Source organism: Sorex fumeus, unplaced genomic scaffold, assembly GCF_029834395.1.
Source record: "Sorex fumeus unplaced genomic scaffold, SorFum_2.1 ptg000131l, whole genome shotgun sequence".
Taxonomy (NCBI): Eukaryota; Metazoa; Chordata; class Mammalia; order Eulipotyphla; family Soricidae; genus Sorex; species Sorex fumeus.
The window spans coordinates 14,159,675-14,186,866 of NW_026606188.1; the positions used below are offsets into that span (position 1 = coordinate 14,159,675).

The 27,192-nt window shown below is 38.9% G+C and overlaps 1 protein-coding gene across 1 annotated transcript in view; it reads left to right on the forward strand.

Annotated features, from left to right (window-relative positions):
* Positions 1-27,192, forward strand: part of MAN2A1 (mannosidase alpha class 2A member 1) — a 205,571-nt gene that overhangs the window by 108,431 nt on the left and 69,948 nt on the right. The window contains exons 9-13 of the mRNA XM_056139074.1: positions 1,913-2,115; positions 6,377-6,559; positions 15,509-15,623; positions 17,492-17,559; positions 26,819-26,984. Coding sequence (XP_055995049.1) covers positions 1,913-2,115; positions 6,377-6,559; positions 15,509-15,623; positions 17,492-17,559; positions 26,819-26,984 — 735 coding nt within the window. The remainder of the gene's footprint in view (positions 1-1,912; positions 2,116-6,376; positions 6,560-15,508; positions 15,624-17,491; positions 17,560-26,818; positions 26,985-27,192) is intronic.

Sequence of the window (27,192 nt, forward strand, 5' to 3'; positions counted from 1 at the left end):
GGCCCGATGCAAGGCAAGCATCCTCCACTGTACTATCACCCCGGCCCCTTTGGTTAATTTTCAAAGGTACTATAATCTCTGCTTATGGATAAGGGAACTGAGAGACAAATAAAGCAGTTTGGCCTAGACTGGTGAAACCAAAATAAGAATAGATGCTGTAGTTGAAACTTAATGTTTTTAAAAACCAGAGAAATGCCCAAGAGGCTCTCACAATTGCCCCAATTTACTTCTCACTGAAATTCTGCCCGCATAGTGGAGAGGTGACAGATAAGCACATCGTCTTCCATCATGTTTTGAAGGCTTTTGCTCAGAACCCTGTTCACTATGACACAACCCACAGACATCGTCCATCATGCATTAGCATGGGAGGTGGACTCTGCCAGCCCCACTGCCCTGCTAGGGTGCTGTTGACTGCTTTCAGCCATTCCATTATTTTTTTGCCAAATGGACTCTAAAGGACTCTCAATTTCTATCTTTGTGAGCGCATGTGGAAGTAGGGACCAACAACATCAGGAGCTTGCTGTTACTAACAGGAGCATATTCCCACCCCACCTGCCCTCCAATCAGTGCATTTGTAACACCATTACCTTTAAATATCTGGGTAAAGGTTTCTCAGGGTGTTTCATTTTTCCCTTGGTTTTCGTACACTAGTTGGGACTCAGTATGGATTATATATTGGTTATTTAAATTATTGCTAAGACCTTTTCTGGAGAAGCTTTCAGAAACTAGTAAGATTGAACAGTCAACCTTGCAGTTCGTATGGTTCATGTCTTAGGAGTTTTTATTCAGTGTTACCTGCTGGTAGACGAAGTCCTGTTTTTTTAAAAAAAATTACTTGCTGTTCTTAAAGTGTCTTCTGTCTTCCTTACAAAAGGTCAAACTGAGGAAGCGTGGGAGGTGCAGGAACTGTGTGTATGTGCGCATGGCTCTGGCGTAGTTGCTCAGTTACTAGCAGAGCTGTTCTTCCAGACTTCGGAAACATTTGATCCAATCAGTCTCTACATTTTGCTCCTTTCCTATGATTCTCGTCTCTGCGTTATTCCGTGCTGTGATTCTTGCACATTTTAAAATTCTAGAGACATGTAAGAAATTTTCATATCCTCACATTTGTTCATCTAAATAGCCCTTCTGGTGTCTGATGTGTATAAATCTTCCTCCATTAGTTTAATTTGGAGCCTGATGCGAATGAACGGACCATGCCTGTGTGAAGTTAGCGTGGGGGTGACACAGCCAAGTATGTGTAAGAACTCCCGGCATTGTGCTCAGGGATCGCCCTGGCAGGCTCCAGGGGCCATATAGGTTGCTGGGTATTGAGCCCAGACTGGCTGTGAATAAGGCCAGCACCCTCCCTGCTGTGTTCTTGCTCTCCCAGAGTTGCTAAGAACCACTCTGGGTGTTGCTTGGACACCAGTTCACTGTTCACTGCTCAGTGCTCATAGTGGCGGACACAGATTTTCAGAGGGTATGCAGTTGAACCCAGGGTTGGACCAAGGGTCTCATACATGCAAAACATGATCTTTTAAGCTATTTCTCTGGCCCACTTTTCTCCTTTTGCATTCGAGTTTTGTAAAATCTGAACTGCATATATGTCTTGACTTGAAAGCTCATTGTAAATGTTTATAATCTTTCCTGTTTAGTGGTTATCTTTTGGGTGAGGTTGTGGTATTTTTGTTTGGGGGCCACATTTACTAGTGCTCAGGGCTTACTCCTGGCTCTGCACTCAGTAATCTTCCTGGCTAGGCTCGGGGGACCTTGTGGGCTGCTGGGGATTGAACCCGGTCAACCGTGTGCATGGCAAGCGCACTCCCCAGTGTCCTCCGGCTCCAGGCCCCTTGTATGTGACTTTTCAGTGCTAGAAGTCATTTCAGGATGGAGAGAAATAATTGAAGTGTCACTTTTGTCTTTTTACTAGATCCAGTTTGGGACTTTGTCTGATTACTTTGATGCCTTGAATAAGGAAGAGATAGAAAATGCCAAGAATAAGCCTGGCCTGTTCCCTGTGGCAAGTGGAGATTTCTTCACATACGCTGACCGAGATGACCATTACTGGAGTGGCTACTTCACCTCCAGGCCCTTTTACAAGCGATTAGATCGGATATTAGAGTCCCATATAAGGTATGTGTGCTGGGGAGAGCTCCGTCTCTTGATGCTGTCTTTTCTGTTGTAAGAGTCTTTTGGTAGAGTCATATGTAATATGTCGCTTTTATGCAGCTAGAATTTACTTACTGTCATTTTGAAATTGTACAATCAGATATATCTCTAAAGCATAATTCACTTATTACATGGGTTTTTTTCTCAGCAGTTCTTGTAATTTTATGTGTCTTGTACTCTGTATTTATATTTTCTAATCATCTTCATTTTTTGCATGCTGTGACAATATGCTGGGACATAATCAGATGTTTCTATGGATAGTTAACTGAATTGCTGAAATAGGTGTGAAGATCAAAGGAGAAAGTAGGGCTGTGCATGTGGATCCCAGAGTTCAAACCCCAGAGCTCGTTTATTTTCCATATGGAAGAATATAAGAAGCTTCACCTCAGTTCTTAGTCACTTACCTGAGGCACATTCTGTGATACGGTGTGGGGCCTGTGGACAGTGATGGGGGTATATTGGCACTTGATGGCGGGCACAGAGCACGCTGAGTCTCACATCTCATGTAGACTCTCAGAAGCTTGTATCATGGCACTTTTGTAAAATCTGTCCTGTGACTACCACGGTGAAAAATTTATGTTCCTAGAAACTGAAGGGGATTATTTCTGGGAAACTGTCCCCCGTGTCATCAGACTGCCCTGAGGGGTGCGTCATTCGAGCACCCAACACACCCATTCATCTCCATGAGAAATATATTTTCAACTCAGTTCAAATTAAAAGTTCGTGTTGATTCATAATTTTCATGATAAATCTCAGTGTTAAAAGTGAAGCTATATCATACATATACCTTCTATAAGCTAGTGGAAATAGAATGTGTTTAGAAAATCTATAAAATTCATTAATTTCTCCAGGGATTATATACTCTGATACAGAGTTTTGTTTTATTCTTGGTACTGATGTGTCATTGTTATTCCTCAAGACTAACATTTGGGATTGGATAAAGAAACATTGGTAGATATGTACAATGGAATACTATTCACCTTTTTAAAAATGTAGAATCATGTAATTTCTCTCTGTGGGTGGATTTTTTAAGTGAAGTTACTCAGACAGAGAGGGATAGACACAGTATGATCTCTCCTGTGAGAAAATAAACACAATAGGGGTATAACAAACACCCAGAGGCAACGGGAACTAGAACTGCTCTTGAGTAGGAATCCTTAGTAGGAATCTACCACAGGGAGGCAGGAGGGAAGTAGGAAGGAGCTCAAGGCTTGGGACACTGGGACAGTGGGGAGGGGAGCAGACAGAGACTGCGTCATGCAGGAAGCCCTAAAATTAACAGTTTTGTAAACCATGATACTTGAAATAAAATTAAAAAATAACACTTGACATATATGGTAAGCCTGCCTGCCTGCCTGCCTGCCTGCCTGCCTGCCTGCCTGCCTGCCTTCCTTCCTTCCTTCCTTCCTTCCTTCCTTCCTTCCTTCCTTCCTTCCTTCCTTCCTTCCTCCCTCCCTCCCTCCCTTTCTCCCTCCCTCCCTCCCTCCCTCTCTCCCTTTCTCCCTCCCTCCCTTTCTCCCTCCCTCCCTTTCTCCCTCCTTCCTTCCCTCCCTCCCTCCCTTTCTCCCTCCCTCCCTCCCTCCCTCCCTCCCTCCCCTTCCTTCCTCCCTCCCTCCCTCCCTCCCTCCCTCCTTCCCTCCCTCCCTTTCTCCCTCCCTCCTTCCCTCCCTCCCTCCCTTTCTCCCTCCCTTCCCTCCCTTCCTTATTGAATCATCATGAAATACACAGATACAAAGTTGATGATGGGGTTTCAGTCATACAGTGTTCCAACACCTGCCCCTTCACCACTGTACATTTCCCATCACGAATGTCCTATTTCCCTCTCACCCACCCCAATGGCAAAAACCTCTCTCTCTCTCTCTCTCTCTCTCTGAAATAGATACTGGGAGGTTATTCATCTCCTTTCAGCACTCAGTTCTTGTCCTGAGTGATTCTGATAATTGTGAATAGTGCTTATGCCAGGTAATTCCGTATGGCTGTAATGAATGTATATGGTAAATTTGTATGGAAAATAAATATGAATGTTCAGAGCGCTGGAGCACAGTGTAACCCCTTGGTCACCACTATTATGATCCAGAAGTGCTATCTCAGAGTAGCCCTGAGCCTTAGTGGGTGTGGCCTCAAACAGCAGACAAACATATAAACAAGTGCTGTTCAGATGTGCTATATCTGCTGTGTATTCTGAATGTAAAAAAGAATAGAAAGTGCTAAATAATAGTTTCTTTAGAGCTTGGATGCTTTTTCTTTGAATTGCTAGTATTTTCTGGCAAGAGTTTTGAATATTTGTTCAGTTTATATTTACTGAGCATATTTAAAATGATGTAAATACTTTAGGCAATATATTTTGAAAATTCTACCATAAAAATAAAAAAAATCCTATACTAAAATTGTGAATTTCAAATGTAATTTATTTGAAAATAGGTTTATTGTCTGGTAATAGTTGCAGATTATCCTAATGATTATTTGTAAATAATGTTGACAAAATGGGAAGTTATTGAAAATAAGTCTTAAAATTAGCTTGTTTCTTTTTTTTAATATCAAATGTCTATGTATCCTTTAAAATCACGGTGTTGCTTTAAACTAAATGTAGTTCTCTGTGGACTAAAGTTTCTCTAGGAAATTTGAAAAAAATAATAGTCATGGTGTTGGGTCCTTGGGGGAGGGAGGTGGGTATGCTGGTGACCGGTGTGTTCTTGTAGCACTGTCCATGAGAAACCATTGTCGATATTATTTTAAACCAAAAGTAATAATGAAACCATGAACATTCATTATTAATATATCTGAACAGGTATGAACGGATTTTTTAACTAATGATTCTCATACAATAAATTTCAGAAAGGATAGGATTTAAAAGTGGAAGTTATTTAGTATCTTTTCACTTTTTGTTATTTCAACAATTTAAAGGTGCGCCCCCCCCCCCCCGACACACACACACAAAATGTACTCTGAACTTGGTCAGAGAGATATACAGAAGCTAAAGTACTCGCCTTGCGTGCAACTGTCTGAGGCTGGTCCCGGCACCACAGATGGTCCTGTGAGACCATAGGCATCATAGGCGTGACCTAGAAACACAGGCTGAGGGGAGTGGCTGTGTCCACCCAGCCCTCCCCGCAGATGGTCCTCTGAGACCGCCAGGAGTAACTCAGAGACACAGGCCGGGAGTAGCTGGCTATGTCCAGCCAGCCCTTCCCCACAGGAAGTTATGAACGGCTCTTGGCTCTTGAATACTTTTATACATTTTAAAGTTGCTGTGATGATTTTCTTCTTTGTCAAAGACAGTTTGACGCAGCGAATCTTCTTATATTTTTATTTCCTCAAACCATGTCTCTTTTAAAGAACTTTTTAGAATCCTCCCCTGAACTATCATGATGAGAAAAGGTAAATATTGGAAATCTTCCACATTCTTGTTTAAGGCTAATCTTAAAGGATTCCTTTTGTTACTTTTGTTAAATTTCTTTTGTTAAAAAGTGAGAAAGGTAGTTTATATATTACTAGCTTTTAGTTTATTTTGATAAAATCTCCATATAGGATTTTTTTTTCTTTTCTTTTTGGGTCACACCTGGCAATGCACAGGGGTTACTCCTGGCTCATGCATTCAGGAATTACCCCTGGTGGTGTCCAGGGGACCATATGGGATGCTAGGAATCGAACCCAGGCTGCATGGAAGGCAAACTCCCTACCCGCTATACTATCGCTCCAGCCCCAACAATATAGTTTTTCTGTTTTTTTTTTTTTTTATCATCAACTCATAGTCTTAACTGAGCCGTGGGCATCACTGTCTCCAGTGTCCCTCGTCCTGTGAGGATTCAGTATTCCCACTGTCCCTCCTTCTGTATGCACAGGAGAAGAAAGGATGGAATTATTTATAAATCTCTTACTGTTGTGTGGAGCTCTCTTCACTGTCCAGCCATCAGTAAGCCTATGAATAGTGGATATTGACTACCAGTGGATATTGCCCTACCTTATGGATATTGATTTCTTATAGGCTCATCTAGAACTACCAGTGCCTTAATATAAGTTCACATAAGAAGTTTTTGAGTGGAGGGAATTAAGATATGATGGATTGATCATTATTGGCCTATTGAAATATTGAAAGATTATAAATCACACCAAAATTGTGTATTATTTAAAAGCAGCTAAAAACCGTATCAGTAAGTAAACATTTAAGATATTTAACTAAAATATTTGTTTTGAAATAAAAATCTGTGATTGTTTTATGTATTAGGGCTGCTGAAATTCTATACTATCTCGCCCTGAAGCAAGCTGAGAAATATGAGATAAGTCAGTTTCTTTCATCACCCCTTTACACGGCACTGACAGAAGCCAGAAGGAATTTGGGACTATTTCAACATCATGATGCTATAGCAGGAACCGCAAAGGACTGGGTGGTTGTGGATTATGGTACCAGGTAATACAAATGAACTTTTAAAAAATTTAAGATTCTGCATTATCTTGCAAATTCAGATAACAGTTCAATGGAACTTGTGCAGACACAATTCCTACATTGTGAAAGAATTTCGACTGTCGTCTAGACTTTATTCCAGATATCTCTGTGATAATGGTGTTCTTTGATGATTATTTAAATTATTTCAAACTGCTTATGTGTGATATATATGTATATATTTATATATATAAATAGAAGTATATATTATGTATATGAGATACACACGTGTATAATCAATTTCCAAATTGATCTCCGGGCTGGAGACATGTATAGTAGATAGGTACGGTGCCTGCCAACCACAGCGGACCCTGGTTGCATCTTTAGCACGTATGGTCTCCCAAGCACTGCCAGCAGAAAGTCCTGAGCATTTCCATGTGTGGCTCCCACACCCCTGAAAAAATTAAGGAAAATGAAGAACCAAACAAAAAGTGGGTCTCTGGTTTATAAACATTCTGTGAAAAGTAAAGAGCATCTACAGAAGCAGTTTGGTGGTTGAGCAGAGACTGCATATGTAAGGCCATTAGTTTTGGTCCCCAACACACAAAGTATAGAAAAGTGTGCAAAGCATACAAAGTTAGCAATCTGAATCAACTGATGCTGAGTAGATGAATTTTAATTAGATTTATGTTATTTTATTTATATTATGTGTGAGTTTTTTTTTTTGTTTTTGTTTTTTGTATTTTGATGGTACGGTTTGGAATTCCTTGGAGAAATTTGGGCAAAAATATTGTTGGTTTTATTGGTTGACTTGTATCCTTATGTATTCCAATGGTGATTTATTTTTATTATTTTTTTTCTATTTTTTTAAATTGAATCACAGTGATATACACTTATTTTTCTAATAGATATACATATTTTTTTCTTCTTTTTCTTTTTCTTTTTTGGATCACACCTGGTGATGCACAGTGGTTACTCCTGGCTCTACACTCAGGAATTAACCCTGGCGGTGCTTAGGGGACTGTTTGGGATGCTGGGAATTGAACCCGGGTTGTTCATAATTGGATTTCAGTCATATGATATTCCAACACCCATCCCTTCACCAGTGTACTTTTCCTCCCACCGGTGATCCCAGTTTCCCTCTTGACCCCTATCCCACCACCTGCCACTATGGCTGGCACTTTTCTTCTCTGTCTCTCTCTCTCTTTCTCTCGCTCTGTTTCTCTCTCTTTCCCTCTCTCGCTCTCGCTAGCCTTTTCCTTTTGGACCTTATGATTTGCAATACAGATAATGAAAGGTTATCAGGTATATGCATTTACCTGTGCCCTTCACCCCCCCCCACACACACACACGCCCTTGTGAGTAGCTTTCAATCATTGACCTATCCTCCTGACCCCTGTTTAGCCTCACCTTGGATATTAGTATTATACTTTATGTATATTTTTTGTATCCCACAAATGAATGCAACCATTCTATACCTGTCCCTCTCCTTCTGACTCATTTCACTCAACATTATACTTTCCATTTCAATCCATTCATAAGAAAATGTCATTACTTCATGCTAACAGCTGCATAGTATTGCATTGTATAGATGTACCACAGTTTCTTTATCCAGTCATCTGTTCTCGGCCACTGGGGTTGTTTCAAGATTCTGGCTATTGCGGATGTACTAAAATGAACATAGAAGTGCATATTGGGTTTTTGCTGTGTGTTTTGGGGCTCTGGGTATATTCCCAGAAGTGTTGTTGCTGGGTGAAATGGGAGCTCAATTTCTAGTCTTTTGAGCAATGTCTATCATGCTGTTTTCCAAAGAGTCTGGATCAGTCAGCATTCCCACCAACAATGAAAGAGAGTCCCTTTCTCCCCACATCTGCGCCAACACTGGTGGCTCTTGTTCTTTTGGATGTGTGCCAGTCTCTGGTTTGAGATATCTCATTGTTGTTTTGATCTGCATCTCCCTCATTATTACTGACAAAGAGCATTTTTCCATGTGCCTTTTGGCCATTTGTATTTCTTTTATGAGGAAGTTTCTGTTCATTTTGTCTCCCCATTTTTTGATGGGGTTGGAGATTTTTTTTTTTGTAATTCTACCAGTGTCCTATATAAACTTTGATATTAACCCTTTATCAGGGGTAACACTGTAGCACTGTATCACTGTCTTCCCGATGTTCATTGATTTGCTTCAGCAGACACCAGTAACATCTCACAACAAATTGTGAGACTTGTTGTTACTGTTTTTGACATATCCATTACGTCACAAGAGCTTGCCAGGCTTTGCTGTGTGGGTGAGATATTCTTTCAGTAGTTTGCCGGGCTTTCCGAGACGGGTGGAGGAATCGAACCGTGGTTGGCCTTGTGCAAGGCAAACGCTTTACACACTGTGCTGTCGCTTCAGCCCATCAGAGGGGTATTGTATGAACAATTTTTCCCATTTCGTGAACTGTCTTTGTATCTTGACACCATTTCTTTTTTAGTTGTAGAAGTGTCTTACTTTAATGTCTTCCCATTTGTTTATCTTTGCTTCCACTTGCTTGATCAGTGATATTTGATCTTTGAAGATACCTTTAGCTTCAGTGTAAACTTTGCTTACATTTTCTTCCATGTTTGTCCCAGCACCACTTGTACAAGAAGCTTTCCTTGCTTCAGTTCATACTTCTTGCCTCTTTATCAAAGGTTTTCATTTCATTTCATCATTTCATCATCCTGTTAATCGTCGATTGGTTCGAGCAGGCCCCAGTAACGTCTCTTTCATCCTAGCCCTGAGATTATATTCACAACTCTTTAGGAGAATGAGACCCATCATTGTTACTGGTATTTGGCATATTTGGTACGCCACTGGGAGTTTGCCAGACTCTGCCCTGTGGGCAGGCTACATTCGATAGCCTGCAAGTTTGTCCAAAACTTGTCTTTTGCCCCCGCGCCTGGGTGTCCCTCGCCGGGACCCCTTGGAGGGGAGCGGGTCGAGCTTTCCTCCCCGCCCCGACCGGGGCTCCAGCAGCCGAAGACCTCCAGGACCAGCCACCATCAAAGGTTAAATGTACATATATTTGAGGGTCTGTCCTGACTATATTTTAATCTTTCTTATGTCTATAGATAGATACTTGGCACATAGTGGAAACACTTATAAGATGATAATGGTGTTGGTATGTCTTCCATAGAAAGCATTTTTGAAAGTAAGGCCAAGGTATTGATTTTCGCTTTTCACCTACTCCTCTTTTTAGGCTTCAAAAGTGCGACTAGGGCGTGTAGGTTGCTCCAAGGGCTGGCTCTGTCCCCTGCACTGCATAGTCCCCATGCACCTGGCTTTGTCCTCTGCACTGCATAGTCCCCATGCACCTCTAGGGGTGGCCCCATCAGAAAGAAGGGAAAGTGAAGCTGCTCAGAGTCAGACTGGAAGGAGCTCTAAGAAGAAATAGAACTGAGTCATTATTCTCCACCTCCTGCTTGCTGTCTGTTTGATTGCCATCTTGAGAGATATGGGTACAAATCATTGAGTTTTTACTACAGGACATTTTCTATCTTGTAATTTTTCCAGAAGGCCTATCATTAGTTCCTCCATATGTCTTATATTACTTTTAGCATATAAAATCATTCCCATACAAAATTGCATGTTAGAGAAATAAGATGCAATAATAATTCTCAAGTGCTTGACATTTATAAATTTGCTTTGCTTCATTGAAAAGTCATAAACAATAATCAACTCATTAGCCCAGATATTTTAAGAAACATAAGTTAGGAATGAGAAGCAAAGAGTCATTTCACACTGGTTGTTCCCTTGTTCTTGGACTGTTGTATACTGTTTACTCAGATCTTGAGAAAAATGCCCCTTTGTACAAGTACATGAGTTGGGGATTGAATTGGCTGCTAGTAATCCCAGCCTCAAACAGACAACATCTTATCTGTGTGGTTTTTTTTTTTTGTCTGTGAAAAAGTCAGGTAGCCAGTTTAGGATGATGGTCCAGTGCTATCCTCAGGGTCTTTGTTCTGCTAGCTTTCTCTGCTACACCTACACAATCATGCTCTCAAGCAGTTGATCAAACATTTTATGTACTTATAAACCAGAGCAAGAAAGCATCTTAGCATTTGGAAGGATTATTCCAATCATGACACACACACACCCAAAAAAAATGAATTAGACTGGCAACTGGCATAATGCTTTTTTTGTTTTAAATTTTGGGACAGACTCAGCAGTGCCCACTGCTTACTCCTGACTTTGTGTTCAGAAATCACTCTTGGCAGACAGGGGGGACTGTATCAGAGGTCGGAGTTTAACTTCCTGTCCAACTCTCATTACCTCCATGTGTCCTCCATGCCCTGGTCCACCTCATTATTTCTCCATGGGTCCCTGTGCCCCAGCCCACCTCATTGTTCCCCCTGAATCCCCCATACCCTTGCCCATTGACTTGGAGTTTTCAGTTCTGTAATCTGGCACCCAGGATTTGTTAGCATTTGCTACTGTTTATTTGCTTTATTTTTGTTTCTCCGTATACTGAGTGAAATCCTTTGACTTTTGCCCTTTTGGCTTATTTCACATAAACTTGATACCCTCAATATCCATTCCTGCAACATTTCAGTCTTTTCTCATGGATATGTAGTATTCCGCTGCATTTATAACTCACAACTTCTTAAACATTCATGTATTTGGAAATCTGAATACTTTCAGTATCCTGACTATTGTACTTAGAACTATAATGAGAGTGTGTGTGTGTGTGTGTGTGTGTGTGTGTGTGTGTGTGTGGTGTATGTACATCTTCTCAGACTAATCTTTTTGTGTTTGGGGTGTAGATGTCAAGAAGGAATTGATGGGTCATATGAGAGCTCTCTTGAGAAATCACTGTGCTGTTTTCCATAGAGTTCGAACCAAACATTCCAACCAACACTGAAGATTCCTTTTTTATCTCGTCCATGTCGATGCAGGCTGTTTTTGGCCCTTTGGATAATTGTCATTTTCACTGATAGGAGAGGATACCTCATCATTTTGATTTGCATTTTCCTGATACTATAAGTGGTAATGAACACTTCCATAAGACCATCCAGATGTCATTTTGGGGAAAATATCTGTTCATCTTTTCTTTCTATTTTTTGATGAGGTTGTGTTTTTCTTGCTGCTAAGCTTCATGGGTTCCTTGTATACCAGCCTGTTCTTACTATTTTTACTTTGGTCTGAGATTACTTACCTTGTAAAAATGTTTTAATTTGATGTAATAACATTTATATATGGGTTCTGGTCTTATCTTAAGATCCTTTTATCCACTTTGAATTAACATGTGTGTATGATGTGAGGTAAAGATTCATTTTTATTAAAAATTTTTTTTAATTGAATCACTAAGAAGTCCCTTACAAAGTTGTTCAAGATTAGTCGGTGTTCCAAAATCCTTCCTTCCATCAGGGTACGTTCCCAGCACCAATGTCCCCATTTTAACTCGCCTCCCCGCATTTTCACTTTTGGCATGTTTTCCCATCCCATTTATTGAAGATACATCCCTTATTCCACTTTATGCTCCTTTGTCATAGAATAACTCTTTGTAAATCTAAGAGTTTATCTCTGGGCTCTCTGTTCTGTTCTATTAGTCTAAGTATATCTTTCTGAGAGTGCAGCACACTTTTTGTTACTATAGCTTTGTTGTATATTAGTATAATTTAAATTAGAAAACATGATACCTCCCAATTTTTTTATTTCCTTCTTTTTTTCTGGTGGGGGTGTGGGATAACAGGTTTTGGGCCATGTTGGTGGTGCTTAGTCTTATCCTGGCTCAGATCTCAGGAATCTTTCCTGGCAGGGCTCAGGAGACCGTATGTAGTGCCAGGGATTGAACCTAGGTTTGCTGCAAGCAAGGCAAGAGCCCAACCTGCTTTACTATCACTTCTGTCCCCCATTTCTTTTTTTTTCTCAGAATGATCATGGTAATCTGGGGAGTTTCAGTAGCCCATATATATTTCAGTGGAGTTTGTTTGAAGTTCTTGAAGAATGTCATCACAATGTTCCTGGGTTTTTGAGTTAGTATAATGATTTGGATTTTGACAGTGTTTTTATGTTTTGTTTTGTTTTGTTTTGTTTGGGAGGTACCGTCAACTGTGCTCAGGGATGACTCCTGGCTGTGTGCTCAGGGATGACTCTTGGTGGAACTCTGGGTATCATATGGGATCCTGGTCAGTCTCTTGCAAGGCAAGAGCCCTGACGCACTGAACTACCTCTCTGGCTCCCATTTTGAAGGCATTAATCTTTCGATTCATGGAACATGTAATATTTTTCATTTACTGGTCTCCTTTTTCTTTCAATAATGACTACACTTTCTAGGTGTTTGATGTTTTGATCCACTGACATATTGACAGTGTCTGTGATCACCGAGGGTATACACCACATGTGGGTGTCACATTGAATACACTGTACTTAGAGAAGTGGTTATTGTTGCCAAAACTTCCTATTACAGTTCAGTGAAGTACTGCTAGAGAAAGTGGAGCATTGTTAATGAATACCCCTTAATAAGAAACAAATTATAGCACCAGAGCCAAAATTTTAAGTGGAGTTGATTTTAGTTTATTTGCATGAATGCAATAGAATTTTATGAATTGATTTTGTAGAGTACTATTTTGCTGCTTTGGTATATTGTTTTAAGAGATTTTTTTGGCATCATTAGAGACGTTTATGTATATTATCATATCTGCAAATAGTGACAGTTTTAATTTGATACCTTTGTTTTACTTTTTTTTCTAGTTTGATTGCTGCAGCATGAACTTATACAAATAGATTTAATAATATTAGTGAAATTACATGTCCTTATGCCTGATTTCAGAGGGAATTTTCAGGGTTTTGCTGTTGAGTTAGACGTTGGCTGTGCATGTGCTAAATGGCCTTTGCTATTTTGAGGAACATTTATTTCATCCCTATTTAGTTGAGGACTTTTGTCATGAGTGGATGTTGACTCTTGTCAAGAGCTTTCTCTACATCATTTGAATATAAATTTTACTTTTTCTTTTGTTACTCTGGTTTATTACATTAATTGATTTCTGTATATTGATTCTTTCTTACATCCTTGCAGTGAATTCCAATAAAATTTTTGTTTTGTTTTAAAGCAAAATGGCTTTATACATTCTGAGAAAGAGTTTGAGAATGCAGAGCTTATTTCCTGTTGTCATCTCAGTCAAAGGCTGAGAGTGTACCTTTAGGACGAGAATATTGATTTGTGGCTTTCATATAATTTGATTCATATTCTTACATAAATTTTACAAATATGTGTGTGTGAATTTTAACTGATAGTGAACGTAGTTACATGCTTTTATTCTATAGGTTTAGATGTTCCAATTAAGAAATAGCTATGTAAACAATACGAAACTTAGGTTGAGGAACTTGTTTTTATTACTGAACTGTATTCATGAAATGTTTTGAACTGGTAAAAATATATTTTACCAACTTAGAAGATATTTGAATGCACTGAAATTAACTGGATGATGACGAACTAAAAAAGTAAAAGTAAAGGCCCTCCCGTTGATCATCGATTTGCTCGAGCGGGCCCAGTAACGTCTCCACTGGAGACTTTGTTGTTACTGTGTCTGGCATATCGAATACGTCACGGGGAGCTTGCCAGGCTCTGCCGTGCGGGCGAGATACTCTCCGTAGCTTGCCGGGCTCTCCGAGAGGGGCGGAGGAATCGAGCTCGGGTCGGCCATGTTGGCTGCATGCAAGGCAAACGCCCTACCACTGTGCTATCGCTCCAGCCCGATGACGAACTCAAATCCACAATATTTTGATGATATAACTTTGCTATCTAATTATGTTATTAACCAAGTAAATGTTGATTATCACTTATAACTTTAAAGTGATATTATTCTCTTAAGAAAGAAGTTCTTGGCTGGAGCGATAGGACAGTGAGTAGGGTGTTTGCCTGGCATCCAGCCAGCTCGGGATCGATTCCCAGCATCCCATGTGGTTCCCCAAGCACTGCCAAGAGTGATTCCTGAATGTAGAGCCAAGAGCAACCCCTGTGCATCGCAGAGTGTGACCCAAAAAGAGAAGGAAAAAAACAGAAAAAATAACAAAGAAGTTCTTTTAACCTTTACAAATTTGTGATTGCATGCAACAAAGTGTTTAGGCATAGATCCAGAGCAGCTTACTGTTTAGGAGATAATAATTTAATCACTCTACAAACACAATAAACTGGAATCGTTTTTCTACATATTTCCCCAAGTTTTGCTTAGGGGTACCTGCTCTGTAGAGCTTTCAGGAAATAAGACTAAACTTGAAAAAAATTCAAGGAAGTTTTTTTTTTCTATGTGTAATACTTCAGCAGTGATGGTAATGTACCATCATGGTATCACATTAATCCTGAGTCAGCTGATTCATAACCTTTTTGTGTTTCAAAGACATAAAATTACAATTTGAATACAGTTCACAGTTTCAGTGACCAGTTGAAGTAGAAGGGACAAAGGCAGTTATCCAAATCTGCGAAGAACTTTTTTCTAGTTCTTTGAATAAGAACATGAAACTAGATTCAACCAGCTACCTAATTGAATTATATAGGAATTTTAATTCTTTGAAGTGTGTGGACTGATTAAATTTTCTTGTGACCAGAGTTAATCTCATCTCTGCTATTGTCCTTTTTTTAAAGTATCAAAGTACTGTATTTTTGTAGAATGTCTTAAATCTGTTGGTTTGATCATGCTGAATACTTTTAATGTTTTGAATTCATGGAAAGTGTAAGAAATTTGAATCAGTTCATGTATTTCTTTGAATCAGTTGTGTTTTACATGTCTAGAAAGTTTTCTATTTTAAATGAATTTTTTTCTGTGAAGGCTTCCAATTGACTTTTTTTTCCCTAAAAACAAGGTTGTGAGTAAAAAAAATCAGTACTTTATAGGTCTCTTATAAGTTTCACTTTATAAATACAGGATGAATTGTTTATTATTTACTTTCTTATTAATGAACATGAAGACATTCGAAGTTTTTACTTCTCATACTACTGAAATTTTTGCTTTCAGGCTCTCTCATTCATTACTGGATTTGAAGAAAATAATTGGACATTCGACCCTGCTTCTTCTTTTGAAAGATAAACGCTCATATGACTTATTCTCTTTTGATACCCTCCTAGAAATGGTAAGTTGTTATCTTCTATATTTCTCAGATGTGCAAATTTGTTGTTGTTTTTGTAGTCTTGAACTAGAATAGGAAGTAAGATACTTAACGAAAAAGACATTGAAATATGAATTTTTGTGCATTCACAAGCTACCTACATTATTTAAATTTATATTATCTCATGTAAATACTTTTCTATTTGACTTATTTGACTTTTGTGCTAACTTAAGTCTCAGTAGAAAAATAATTGGACATATTGTAGGATAGGTGAAAATATAGGCATTTAAAACACTTTGAAGGTAGTATTATAAGGTAACTGAACATTTTAATTGGTTTTTAACTGTGACTTGAATTAGAAGTTTCTGGATATTTGAACTTCTGTAAATCTTTTGTCTGTACTTGTTAAGACCCCAAGTAGTCTTCTGAGTTGGGGAGGAACCCTTATAGTGCTGCGGGCAGTGTTTACAACCTTTCCTGACAAGAGCCGGCTTGAGCCTGGTTTCCTCCCAGTGACTCCCCTGCCTTCCTTTTAGGTCTCACTTAACGCCAGGACTTATGCCCGCGACCCCTTTTGAATATCTTGGGGGCCAACAGAGGGCCATATGTTGCAGTGATACTGACTAATTAAGAAAATGAAGGAACTGAGAGATGTACTATCCACTTCAATTTGTGCTCCTTATCACTTGGGCCTTGAAAAAGTTACTTTCTGTGAGCCCATCTGTAAGTTAGGATGATAGCATCTGTTGTAGCTTGTTACCTCCTGGGATCAGATGAGATGATGATAAAGAAAGTGCTCTGAGAGGCAGACCAGGCAATTCTGAAACCAGGAAGGACAGTAGGAAAAACAGTTTGATTGTAATCCTCTTTACACTTAGACTTGACAACTCAGATCACTGTCACTGTCACTGTCCTCCCATTTTTCATCGATTTGATCGAGCGGCCCCAGTAACATTCTGAGACTTCTTGTTACTGTGTTTGGCATATTGAATACTTCACGGGTAGCTTGCCAGGCTTTGCCATGCGGGTGAGATACTCTCGTTAGCTTGCTGGGCTCTCCAAGAGGGGCAGAGGAATCGAACTCAGGTCGACTGGGTCGGCTGCGTGCAAGGCAAATGCCCCATTCTCTGTGCTATCGCTACAGCCCAACTCAGATCAGATATTTGTAAATTTCAATTTATTTATTCTTAGATTCTACTTATGTAATGTGATTTCATACCTCTGGAATGAAATACTAACTTCAGTATGTTCAAATACTGATGTTTATAATCAATGATTATAGATATCCTTGTTAAAGTTGCAAGTGCAGTAAATAGATATGTTTTTAAGTGTCTGAAACACAGAAACAAAAATATAGTAAGATTATCTTGCAGAATTATCTCTAGAGCTCTAGAATTTACTTGGGTCCTAAATGGAATTACCCATTATGAACTTTGGTCCTGGTCACTGTCCTCCCGTTGTTCATCGATTTTCTCAAGTGGACCCAGTAATGTCTTCATTATGAGACTTTGTTGTTACTGTGTTTGGTATATAGAATACATCACAGGCAGCTTGCCAGGCTTTGCCATGTGGGCGAGATACTGTCGGTAGCTTGCCAGGCTCTTTTAGAGGGGCAGAGGAATCGAACTCGGGTCGGCCGTGTTGGCAGCGTGCAAGACAAACGCCCTACCCGCTGTGCTTTCGCTCTAGCCCGTGGTCCTGGTAATATACACTAATTACGTTTGTAGAAATATACATACAAAGAAATATCTTGAAGTTTGATAGCTTTTTGTATCTGGAAAAAAAGAACTGTTTTCCTATTGTGCCATCTTCAAGATTTTTGCAAGTTAATTTTGAATCACATAGTTAATTTTGAATCTTAACTGCTAAAGTAAGTATTCTTATTTTTGTAGGATTTGAAACAAAACAAGGACGACTTACAACCACAACAAAAGATTGTAACTCTGAATGGCAAACCACGGTAAATAATTTTCCATAAACATACTGCATTCTGCATTTCTAGCTTGGCTTTCTGTTTTGATAATTCTGTTCTCTAACTAGCAAATAAAACATTAAAGAAATATTTTGCATAAAGTTTATTATTTTAAATTTTTTTCCTGAGAAGTGAATTTTGTTCAAGTTTGTGTTGTGTTCAGTACTAATAATTATCACAGTGCTTTACCTATACTCAAACTATTATAGCATTTTTCTTACATGTAAAGCTTGGAATGGTAATTCTATAGCTTTATAGTAAAAAAATCTTAGTAATATTATTTTTAGCTTATGTTTGATAATGTTCTGTTTGCTGTATTTTTATTAATCTTTTAACCTCTTTGTGTGTATGTGATGTTTGACAGGACTTAGGGCTTGTTCCTGGCTCTGTGCCCAGGGAGACCATGGGTAGTGCCTGAAGGTAGAGGTGGGTTAGCAGCTGTAAGGCAAGAGCCATGACCCTAGACTGCCTCTGACCTATTTGTAAATGAAGATGATTTTAGCAAGATGAGATTTTTTTATAATGCCTTTTTCCTAGTAACTTTTAATTTGTGTTAATCAAACTGCTTCATTATTGGTCGATTGATCTGTGTTTTTGTAAATGAGAAAGGTGTCCACTAGACCTTGGCATTTAATTGGGGACTGCCTGTGATTGCCAAAGAAAACTTCATATGTTTTTATTGGCAGTTGTTTACCCATCAAATGATCAGGTTTATTATACATCAGTATCCTTACCTGAATACACAGCATATTTTTGTAATATAAATTATTACTATATAATTGAGAAAATCATAAATAATGAGATCAGAGAATAGTTATAAAATATAATTCATGATTTTTACGTAGATATATACTCCTATTAATTTTTAGTCTTCAAGTTAGAGCCTTGATGAAGACTTCAAAGCTTGCTAGGCCTTAATTAGGATGAACAGATAATGATGTGAAAAGAAAAATTAATTATATCATTACAATTGTATTGATATTTTTTTAACCTAATATGTAATAGTTTGATGCATTTGGGTTTAAATGACTGATGCTTAAATTTTGTGTTCCTAATGAACTGGAAAGTTTGACTTTTGACATAATCTTCTTTTTCTGTTTTGGTGATGAAATTCTGCTTTTATTGAATTTATGCTGTAGTATGACTTATGCTCGCTCTAAGTAATACTTATTCCTTCTCTGCATCTTCATAGCTGTGGGTGTGGGTCTGAGTGTTTGGGATTTGATCAGCCCCTCTCTTCTGCGCTGCCCTTGCTCAGTTAGCACTGTGAATTTAGTTTCACTTACACTGAGAGAGGAAAGTTGGAAAATACAATGTATTGATTAAGGAACATATATTTTTGAACTTTGTAATTGAGGTTTTATTGCAGACAAAATTTTTGAAACTATTACAATGACTAACTTTTGAATAATCCTGTTTAAACAGTTTGTTTTAAATAATGTTCTTCATCTTAGTATTTTTCACAGTTCTTTTATACCAAATGTCAGTGCTACTCTTTATACTTAGGTGAAATTAGAATCTCATGAATAGAAGTGCTGATAAATTTGATTTTAAAATCCGTATTTTGACTTCTCAATCATGAGTTTTTTTAGTTACTGATTCAGTGAAATCAGTAGTAACAAATGAAGAAATCATGGTACTCTCGGATGGAAGAATTTGATAATTTGAACAGGCACTAGAGTTAAATAATTATACTCACTCTTAGTAAAAATGGGATGTTTTTTTCAGAAGTATGGCAGTAGTTTCTCAGATTCTTTGATTCCTTTTTTTTTTTAAATGTAAGAGTACTGCTATTTATTCAACCATTGATTAAGCGGATTGAATTGGGCATGAACTTAATGTTACTTTTTTTTTATTCAGAATGTTAATTTTATATTTTTATTTTATTTTCCCCCCCACCCGTTTATTGATTCACCCTGAGATACAGTTACAAAGCGTTCATGTTTGAGCTTCGGTTATACAATCATCAAACACCCATCCCTCCACCAGTGTACATTTTCTACCACCAAAATCTCCAGTATTTCTCCACCATACCCCTGCCTGTGTGACAGACAACCTTCCCCATACTCTCCCTCTACTTTGGTTATATTCTATATTTCAACACCAGTCTCACCACCACTCAAACCTGCCAAAAAGACAGTGCTAGACTATTTGTTTTGTGATGCTTGTTATGGATGGACTATAATGTCCAGGAAATTCTGCCATTCTCTTCTGGGAGTTTATAGTCTCTGGGTCTTGGCCATTTGATGAGATTACATGCCGCCCGGGGTGGTTCATGGGTGTGACTGCCAAGCTACTGGAAAACTGGGGAGCTGGGGGAAGGAGGGCCAGTCCCAATCCGAGCAGGCTTGGAGATCTCAGTCAAAGGTTCCCGCACACCTGGGTTTTCCTGCCGGTCCACTCTTGGGTGAGGTTCATTCCTTCTTGGGTGAGGCTCATCCCCTCTTGGGTGAGGCTCGTCCGAACATGTGGAGTGTGGCCTTGTGCATGGCGGTGGTCGGGTTCTTGAGGTTTTTAGCTGCCGGGGTTCTGCTTGGGGCTAGACTAGGAAATTTAGATATTTTTATAGGCCTTGATGACTGCTTAAAATCCTATAAATAATGAGATTGACTTGTGACTTTTTCTTCAAAATATATCCTTGTTTTATACCTTTCTGACTCTGTTCCCCGGAAATGGTGTTTTCTCTAATGTTTCACACCTTTCTCCTTTGCTCGTGTGTTTGTATAGGAAGAGTGTCACTGTCAGGTCCAATATTGTTTCTGAAAGTATTTTGGAAATAGAAAGTGGTTTGTGTTTATTTCCTTTCTCATTTTTACCACTTATATAATGGTTCAGTAGCATGAAGAGATGCAGCGTCAATAAAAAAAATTGTTGTTTTCTTCTCACCTAAAAGCCTCATGTAAGATAGATTCCAGTGCCAACAGGGATACACAAAATGAATACAAACATGTTTTCCTTTTCCGTCTTTAGCAACAAGACAGCCTTATTTTACTGCATTAACTTTTAAGGTCTTTTTTATTTGTGGAAATCAGCCTATTTATGTACTGTGTGTTGCTTCAAAGTTACAGCATTCTAGTCATTGAAGAAATGAGATTTTCTTCCAGGAGATGAAAATTACATTTTGATTGAACATCATTCCTTATGTAGTCACCCATAAATATAATGTCTTTTGCTGTCTTTTCACAAAATGACTACAGATGTGATTTCGGAATTGACAGGAAAATTGAACATCTTAATGTTTTAGGTAAAACAGATGGTATTTTGTTTTAGACAAAACTCTGAGTGAAAGTACCTTAATTGGCAGCAGTCTCCTGGGGTCAGCAAATCACATACAATTTTTACATCTGTTTCTTTTTTATGATTTTTAATGTCAAAAATACAAGAATAGTTTGAGCAGATTGTTTATCCTTTTTATTAACTTGCTGTTTTTTTTCTTACACTCTACATCTAATTGGAAAATGTTTCGGTACTATTTTGCTTATAGAAGGTATAAATCGCATATTGATTATACTTTAGTTGTATGCTTATGTCTTTAAAAATACTTCCCCACTTGGGGAAAGCCCTGAAATACATAGTTGTATCGATGAGGGTTATCACTTTAATTCTGAGTGTGGTTCTTTTGTTCCCAGGAGCACTGAACTGTGGGCGTCTCACTTTCATACTTTAAATATCGTAAAGGGAATACTAGAACGAGAGCTCTCCTGCTTTCGGCTCCTTCGCCTCAGCAGCTTCATTTTTGTTAAGGCTTTACTTGTATGTACTTGGAAAGAAGGTGCCAAAGAAGGTGATTCCCACGGCCACTACCAACAAACATTTGGTTTTCTTCTCTGTTGGGATATGTCATTTTCACAGTATTGGTTTGATAAATACAAGGGGAGGAAGTTTTGGAAAGGAAAATTCAACTGCGAAATAACCAGTCTTGGGCTGGAGCGATAGCACAGCGGGTAGGGCGTCTGCCTTGCACGCAGCCAACATGGCCGACCCGAGTTCGATTCGTCCGCCCCTCTCGGAGAGCCTGGCAAGCTACCAAGAGTATCTCGCCTGCACAGCAAAGCCTGGCAAGCTACCCGTGACGTATTTGATATGCCAAACACAGTAGCAACAAAGTCTCATGATGGAGACTTTACTGGGCCCACTCGAGCAAATCGATGAACAGTGGGAGGACAGTGACAGTGACAGTGTCATAGGAAATGAGTTTCCAAAATATCACCACATTGAAAAGTGAAGGCCTATTATACTGTGATTCCATTCTCCCAATCTCTTGCAGAAAGTGAGAATTTGCTAAAAGGTCAGTTGGTGTTGTCCTTGCAGGAAGTAAGAGAAGTTCTTGGGCTTCATTACCTTGCTGATAGCCACTTTCTCCCAGTTGTGCATTACGGCCCAGTGTGGTTGGGGGTGTTTAGATGGAGGGCTGGGCTGCAGAGCCTAAGGTGGTACCACAACACTTGGGGTGCTGTAGATGGTTCTGGAGATCAGTGTTTTTGGTAAATCATTAAGGGACAGTTATTCTGCTTGTCATCAAAAGACAGTTTAGGGTCATCAGGTTAGAACTCTGAAGATGATCTTCAGATGACTTCAGTATTCAAGAGGCCTTGCTTAGCCTACAGCTAGACACTTGGTCCAAACACCTTCTTCTTGTCACTCCCTTCTAATGGTATTTCATCTTTAATGCACCACCATACCTCTCTCGCCCTAATTTCTAGTCATGGAAGATTCTTCTTCTGATTCACCATGCAACCTTTTCCACATTCTTTAAAAAAAAATATAGAGAGAGAAACCGTTCTAACAAAATGTGTTACCTATTTCTGAAATTCCTTATCTTGTATTTCTACTTTCCCTCTAATGTAGGTCAGCTTTTCTATCTGGACTATTATAACTGCCTACTTGATCTTCCTGTTTACATCTTGTATCTTTAAATTTGTTTTCTACCTGACAACCAGAAGTATCAGTTAAAAATAGAGATCTGGGGCCTGGAGAGATAGTACATCAGGTATGATACTTGCCTTGCATGTGGGTGACCTGAGTTTTATATATTTACCACATATGGTCTCCTGAGCACTTCCAGGGGTGATCCCTGAGCACAGAGCCAAGAGGTAGTCTTGACCTCAGATGGGTATGACCCCTTCTTCTCAAAAGAACATGAATGGAAGGTCTTGGGCATTCATTTTAGTAATGGTGATGTAATTCTATAAATCAAAATGACAACTAGGTATAGTCCCAAAGCAAACAATGATGATGACGACGACAATGATAAGATGAAAGTCTCTGAAGGAGACAGCTTGGTGGCCAGAGACACGTGTTTTGCATGCACGGGAACCCAGGTTTAACCCCTAGTCCACGTAGCCTCAAACAGTTCTGGATGTCCTGATGCCCCCCACGCACCACCTGGCCCAAGCACAACTGTACTGAATTGTCTGGCTTCATTGACCAGGAATCACCAGCAGTATCTGGGAACTCTTAATCACTGCTTTGGAGACCCCCTTCCCAAATAATAGCACAAAATGAAAAATTAAACTGCTTGATTTAAAACTTTAGTTTAATCTAAACCAGAACCATATAATGAATTAGCCTGTGATAACTTAGCGATTCTTCAGTCCTCACTGTGACTTCAGGTTCTTTTCTCCTTGCTCTGTATACAGGTGTTTCCGAGGTGTGTTTCACTACCCAAGTTCTGCTAGAATAGATGGTGGGAATATTCTGAAATAACAATAATTGCTTATATTTGTACAGTCATTCTCTCACTCCACTTAGAATGTACATCTTTGTTTTCTTTTGTCTGTACTGTTATTTCTCCAATTATTTACAAAATCCGTGCTTTTAATAGAGTAGTATTTTATACTTTCATACTTCTGGAAGGAGAGAAAAGTAATTGTGATTGCTCATTAAAATCCCAGAATCTAGAGGGAGTATCCTTGTTAAAGTTGGTGTTTCTTTTTAGAGGTTGCATTACTTTTAAACCAAATTTATTGTTTTTCATCTGTAATTAGACCATTTCTTAGAATTAACTAATAGAATATTTTTCTGTGTTTAAAAGGATCTTTTGTGTTTTTGGCTTGACTAGCCAGTCCCTGAGCTTGCTTTGGTGAGAGCGCCAGAGTCCCTCAGAACAGCAGGGCTATAACCCGCCACTTAGCCCTTCATCTGGCTCTGGATAAAGCTCTTGTCACCCTGGTCTCTCTCCAGTCCTGTCACTGCCTAGATTTGCTGTGGAGAGAGGACCTGGCTGGGCCCAGTTCTCTTCCTTCACTTGACATGAATTATTTCCAGAAGACAGGTGAATGGATGGATGCTGAGGTGGTTCTCATCCTTAGGATCTTTATGGCTGCAGTTAGAGCAGAATTCTAGTTCTTTTATAAAGTGATTCAGTTTGACATGTGCATACAGGCTCCTTTTGTTTTTCTCCATTTCTTTATCTGCTGGCCCCAGTAGATTTGTGTCTGCCCTCTAATTTGATTGGCAGGTCACAGGGGTGGTGTATCTTCATGAGCTGTGGCGGTTCCTTATGTATTGAGAACTGAGGTAATTGCCTGTAGCCCCCAATTGTAGGTGCTTAATGTCATGAAACAGTTTTGATGTGACTTGGTAACATATAAGATACTAATGCAAGTGTGAGGGAAGTTGGGAGAAATGAGTTTGTGCTTCTGGTATTGTTACTTCCAAGGTAAACCATAAACTGTCTTCCTTTTTAGGATATAAATATAATACTTCCATTAGAATTGGATCAAAAATTTATTTCCAGAAATGAGTATGATAGAACTCATTGGCTCTGTTTATAAAGGGGCTTCAAAAACTTGAGTTTTAGATTTATCAGTATCACAGGGCTTACCAAGTGCTGGATAACAGGAAATAGCTAACCTTTGCTGCTCTTGTTTCCACAGGAAGAAATTCATACATGAGCGTGTTTTCTCTGTTCTCTACTTAAAATGTACAGATAGCAGTTTGTGTGTGTTGTATAAATTCGTGCCATTGTGCACTGAAAGACATGCTGTGAATTTCTAATTATGTTTTTAAAAATGATTTCCTTAGTGCAGCATTATATTCATTATATACTCTACACATTGAGTTTTTGAATAGATTCCTGGTATGATAATTACATAATCATTCAGTACAGTAGAAACATCATTATGGTCCAATACTAATCAGCTACTGGAATGAAACAAAACCAAGCCTGCTGCACAGTTTTTTGTAAAAAGTGATTTAATAATATATAAAACCAAACTGTGGTTTGTTATTGTTTACTTTAAATGTTAAGCTTCAGCATTCTGGATGCTTATTATCTAATTTAATGCTTGGACACCTGTTCCCTGATTTTCAGTCTTCGTCACCAGCTGTGTGGTGAAGTGCCTAAAGAATTTGGCGTTGTAAGTTCTAGGTTCATTCAGAACCTGCGCAAGCCTCAGAATCAGGAGACAGGCCCAGCTGATTACAGATCCCGGCTTCGCAGGCCTCAGGCGGGGCGGGGTGCAGTAGTCAGTCCCTCTTTGCTGAATGCTGCTTGGGCACCTGCAGTCCTAAGGAAAAGTGCTCGTCAGCTGTTTCACTCCCCAGCCCACTAGGGATAGAACACGTTCCGTCCCTTTGCTGGTGCAAACCGTGTGGTTGGGGAGTAGGCGCTGGCGGTGGTGGTTGGAGGGTGAAAGGGATGGACCATACTCTCAGGAATGTTTGTTGACTGAAACTGTGCTCGGAGTTGAATTGATCTGCATCTATGCAAAGTGGAGTTTTATTGTCGTCTCTCCTGTATGTGGGGACTCAGTGACCATAAATGATGTGTCGGGTGTGAGAGCCTGTGCTTCCCTGGCAGGAAGCAGAAGCTCTGATTGTCATGCTGTCCCTTTCAGGCGTCTCAGAGTCAATCCTCAGTATTTCTAATAAACATGTTTTGTGTATGTTTTTCTTTCCTTCAGCGTTTTTTTGCTATCCTACCCTGTAATTTGGTCAGCATAGGTAATAATTTTTTTAAACGGTAGGTGTGTAATGCAACCGAAATACATAAGACACTTTTGTAGAGTAAAGGAGCACTGATATACTATCTGGGACATTAAATAAATGATACTAAGTTATTTCTACAAGCTCTGATGTAGCTCTGGCCAGAGGGAGATATTTGATATTTGACTTTAATTTTGTGTGTATTCCTACAGTTATAAAATAGGATAGAAAAAACAATGCTTGAGATCATGAAAATATTCATAAATCAATCTCAATTATATTACTGCTTGGGTTTTCTCTTTGAAATAACTTATTTATTTGAAGATAATGTGGTACAAATTGATTATAAAGTAAAATATTGCAGCTGTGGATTCCATTAAGCCCGTGATATGATGGGTAGACAATTTCTGCTCCTAACGCCATGAAATGAAGTCTGGGAGTCTAAAACTGCTGAGAAAACTGAAGAAATGATGGGTTAGAGTAAGAAGTGTGGTGATAAAGATCATGAATGATATTTACAAAATATTCATGTTTAAAGCCATCCTCTGCAAATGAGAGATGTGGGACAGTATAAAAGGCCATTGGGACAGTATAAAAGGCCATTGGGAACACTGTCCCCAAACTGCCGTGAATTCATTTTCTCTTGATTCTAAGACTTGCACGTGATTCAGATGTTGCCTTATTTCACTAGCCATTGTATATATTTAGATTTTTCTACCTAAGTTCCAATCAAAGCTTTCTTAATTACTAGTTTTTTTCCCCCCAGCTTTAAGTGAATTCACTTCAAATTGCCTTTGTTCCAGAACCAACTTTTTAAATAGTACAGGCTTCCTGTATATAAAATAGGGTGTAAGAAATATGTGCTGTATTTTTTTTTTCTGTTAGTGGTGCAAAACAAATTCCAAAATTTTAATTGGAATTAATAGTTGACAAACTACAAACATAATTTCTTAACCAGTATTTCCAGTATTTTCTTAACCAGTGAGGTCAAGCATGGATCAAAATTCTGGTTGTATAGAGCTAGCTGATCCTATTAATAGAAAATAAAATCTTAAGTATATAGGTCATTTTCTAATTTACAAAAATTAATTCTATTAATGTCTTCTGTTTATAAACCATTCTATTCTTAGAAAGTACATGTTACTGTGTTAACTTTGTACTATGTGGTATTTGTTGTGATGCAATTGTTGGTTCTTCAAGTACTTCACCAGAATGTGCCTTGTATGTCTTCTCCAATATTAGCACTGTGACTGTTGATAGGCAGTCAATAGGGCATAGATTATTTTTAGACCTGGTAGTAAAGCAGCTGTCTTTGCAGGCATCTGGTGGTCTGTAATCCTTCAGAACAAGACCGAAACTCAGTAGTCTCAGTCTTTGTGAGTTCCCCCAATGTCCAGGTGATGTCTGCATTAGGGACACCTGTGGAAATTCAAATCAGCGCAGTGTGGGACAAAGCAGATACTTTTTCAGAAGCAGCTTACGAGGTATGTTGTTGCCACAGAACTGAAAGACGTGTTTTTAAAAAAAGAATCATAACCAGTTAATAAAAGCATAACTTCTTAAACTATCAAGTTGTTTATGAGATTGCTAAATTTGTAAATACCAGCTGGTTTCCCAGGCCCAAATAAGAGGAAATAGGTCCTATTTCCAAAAACATATATTTATTATATGTATATTCTAATTACAATTAAC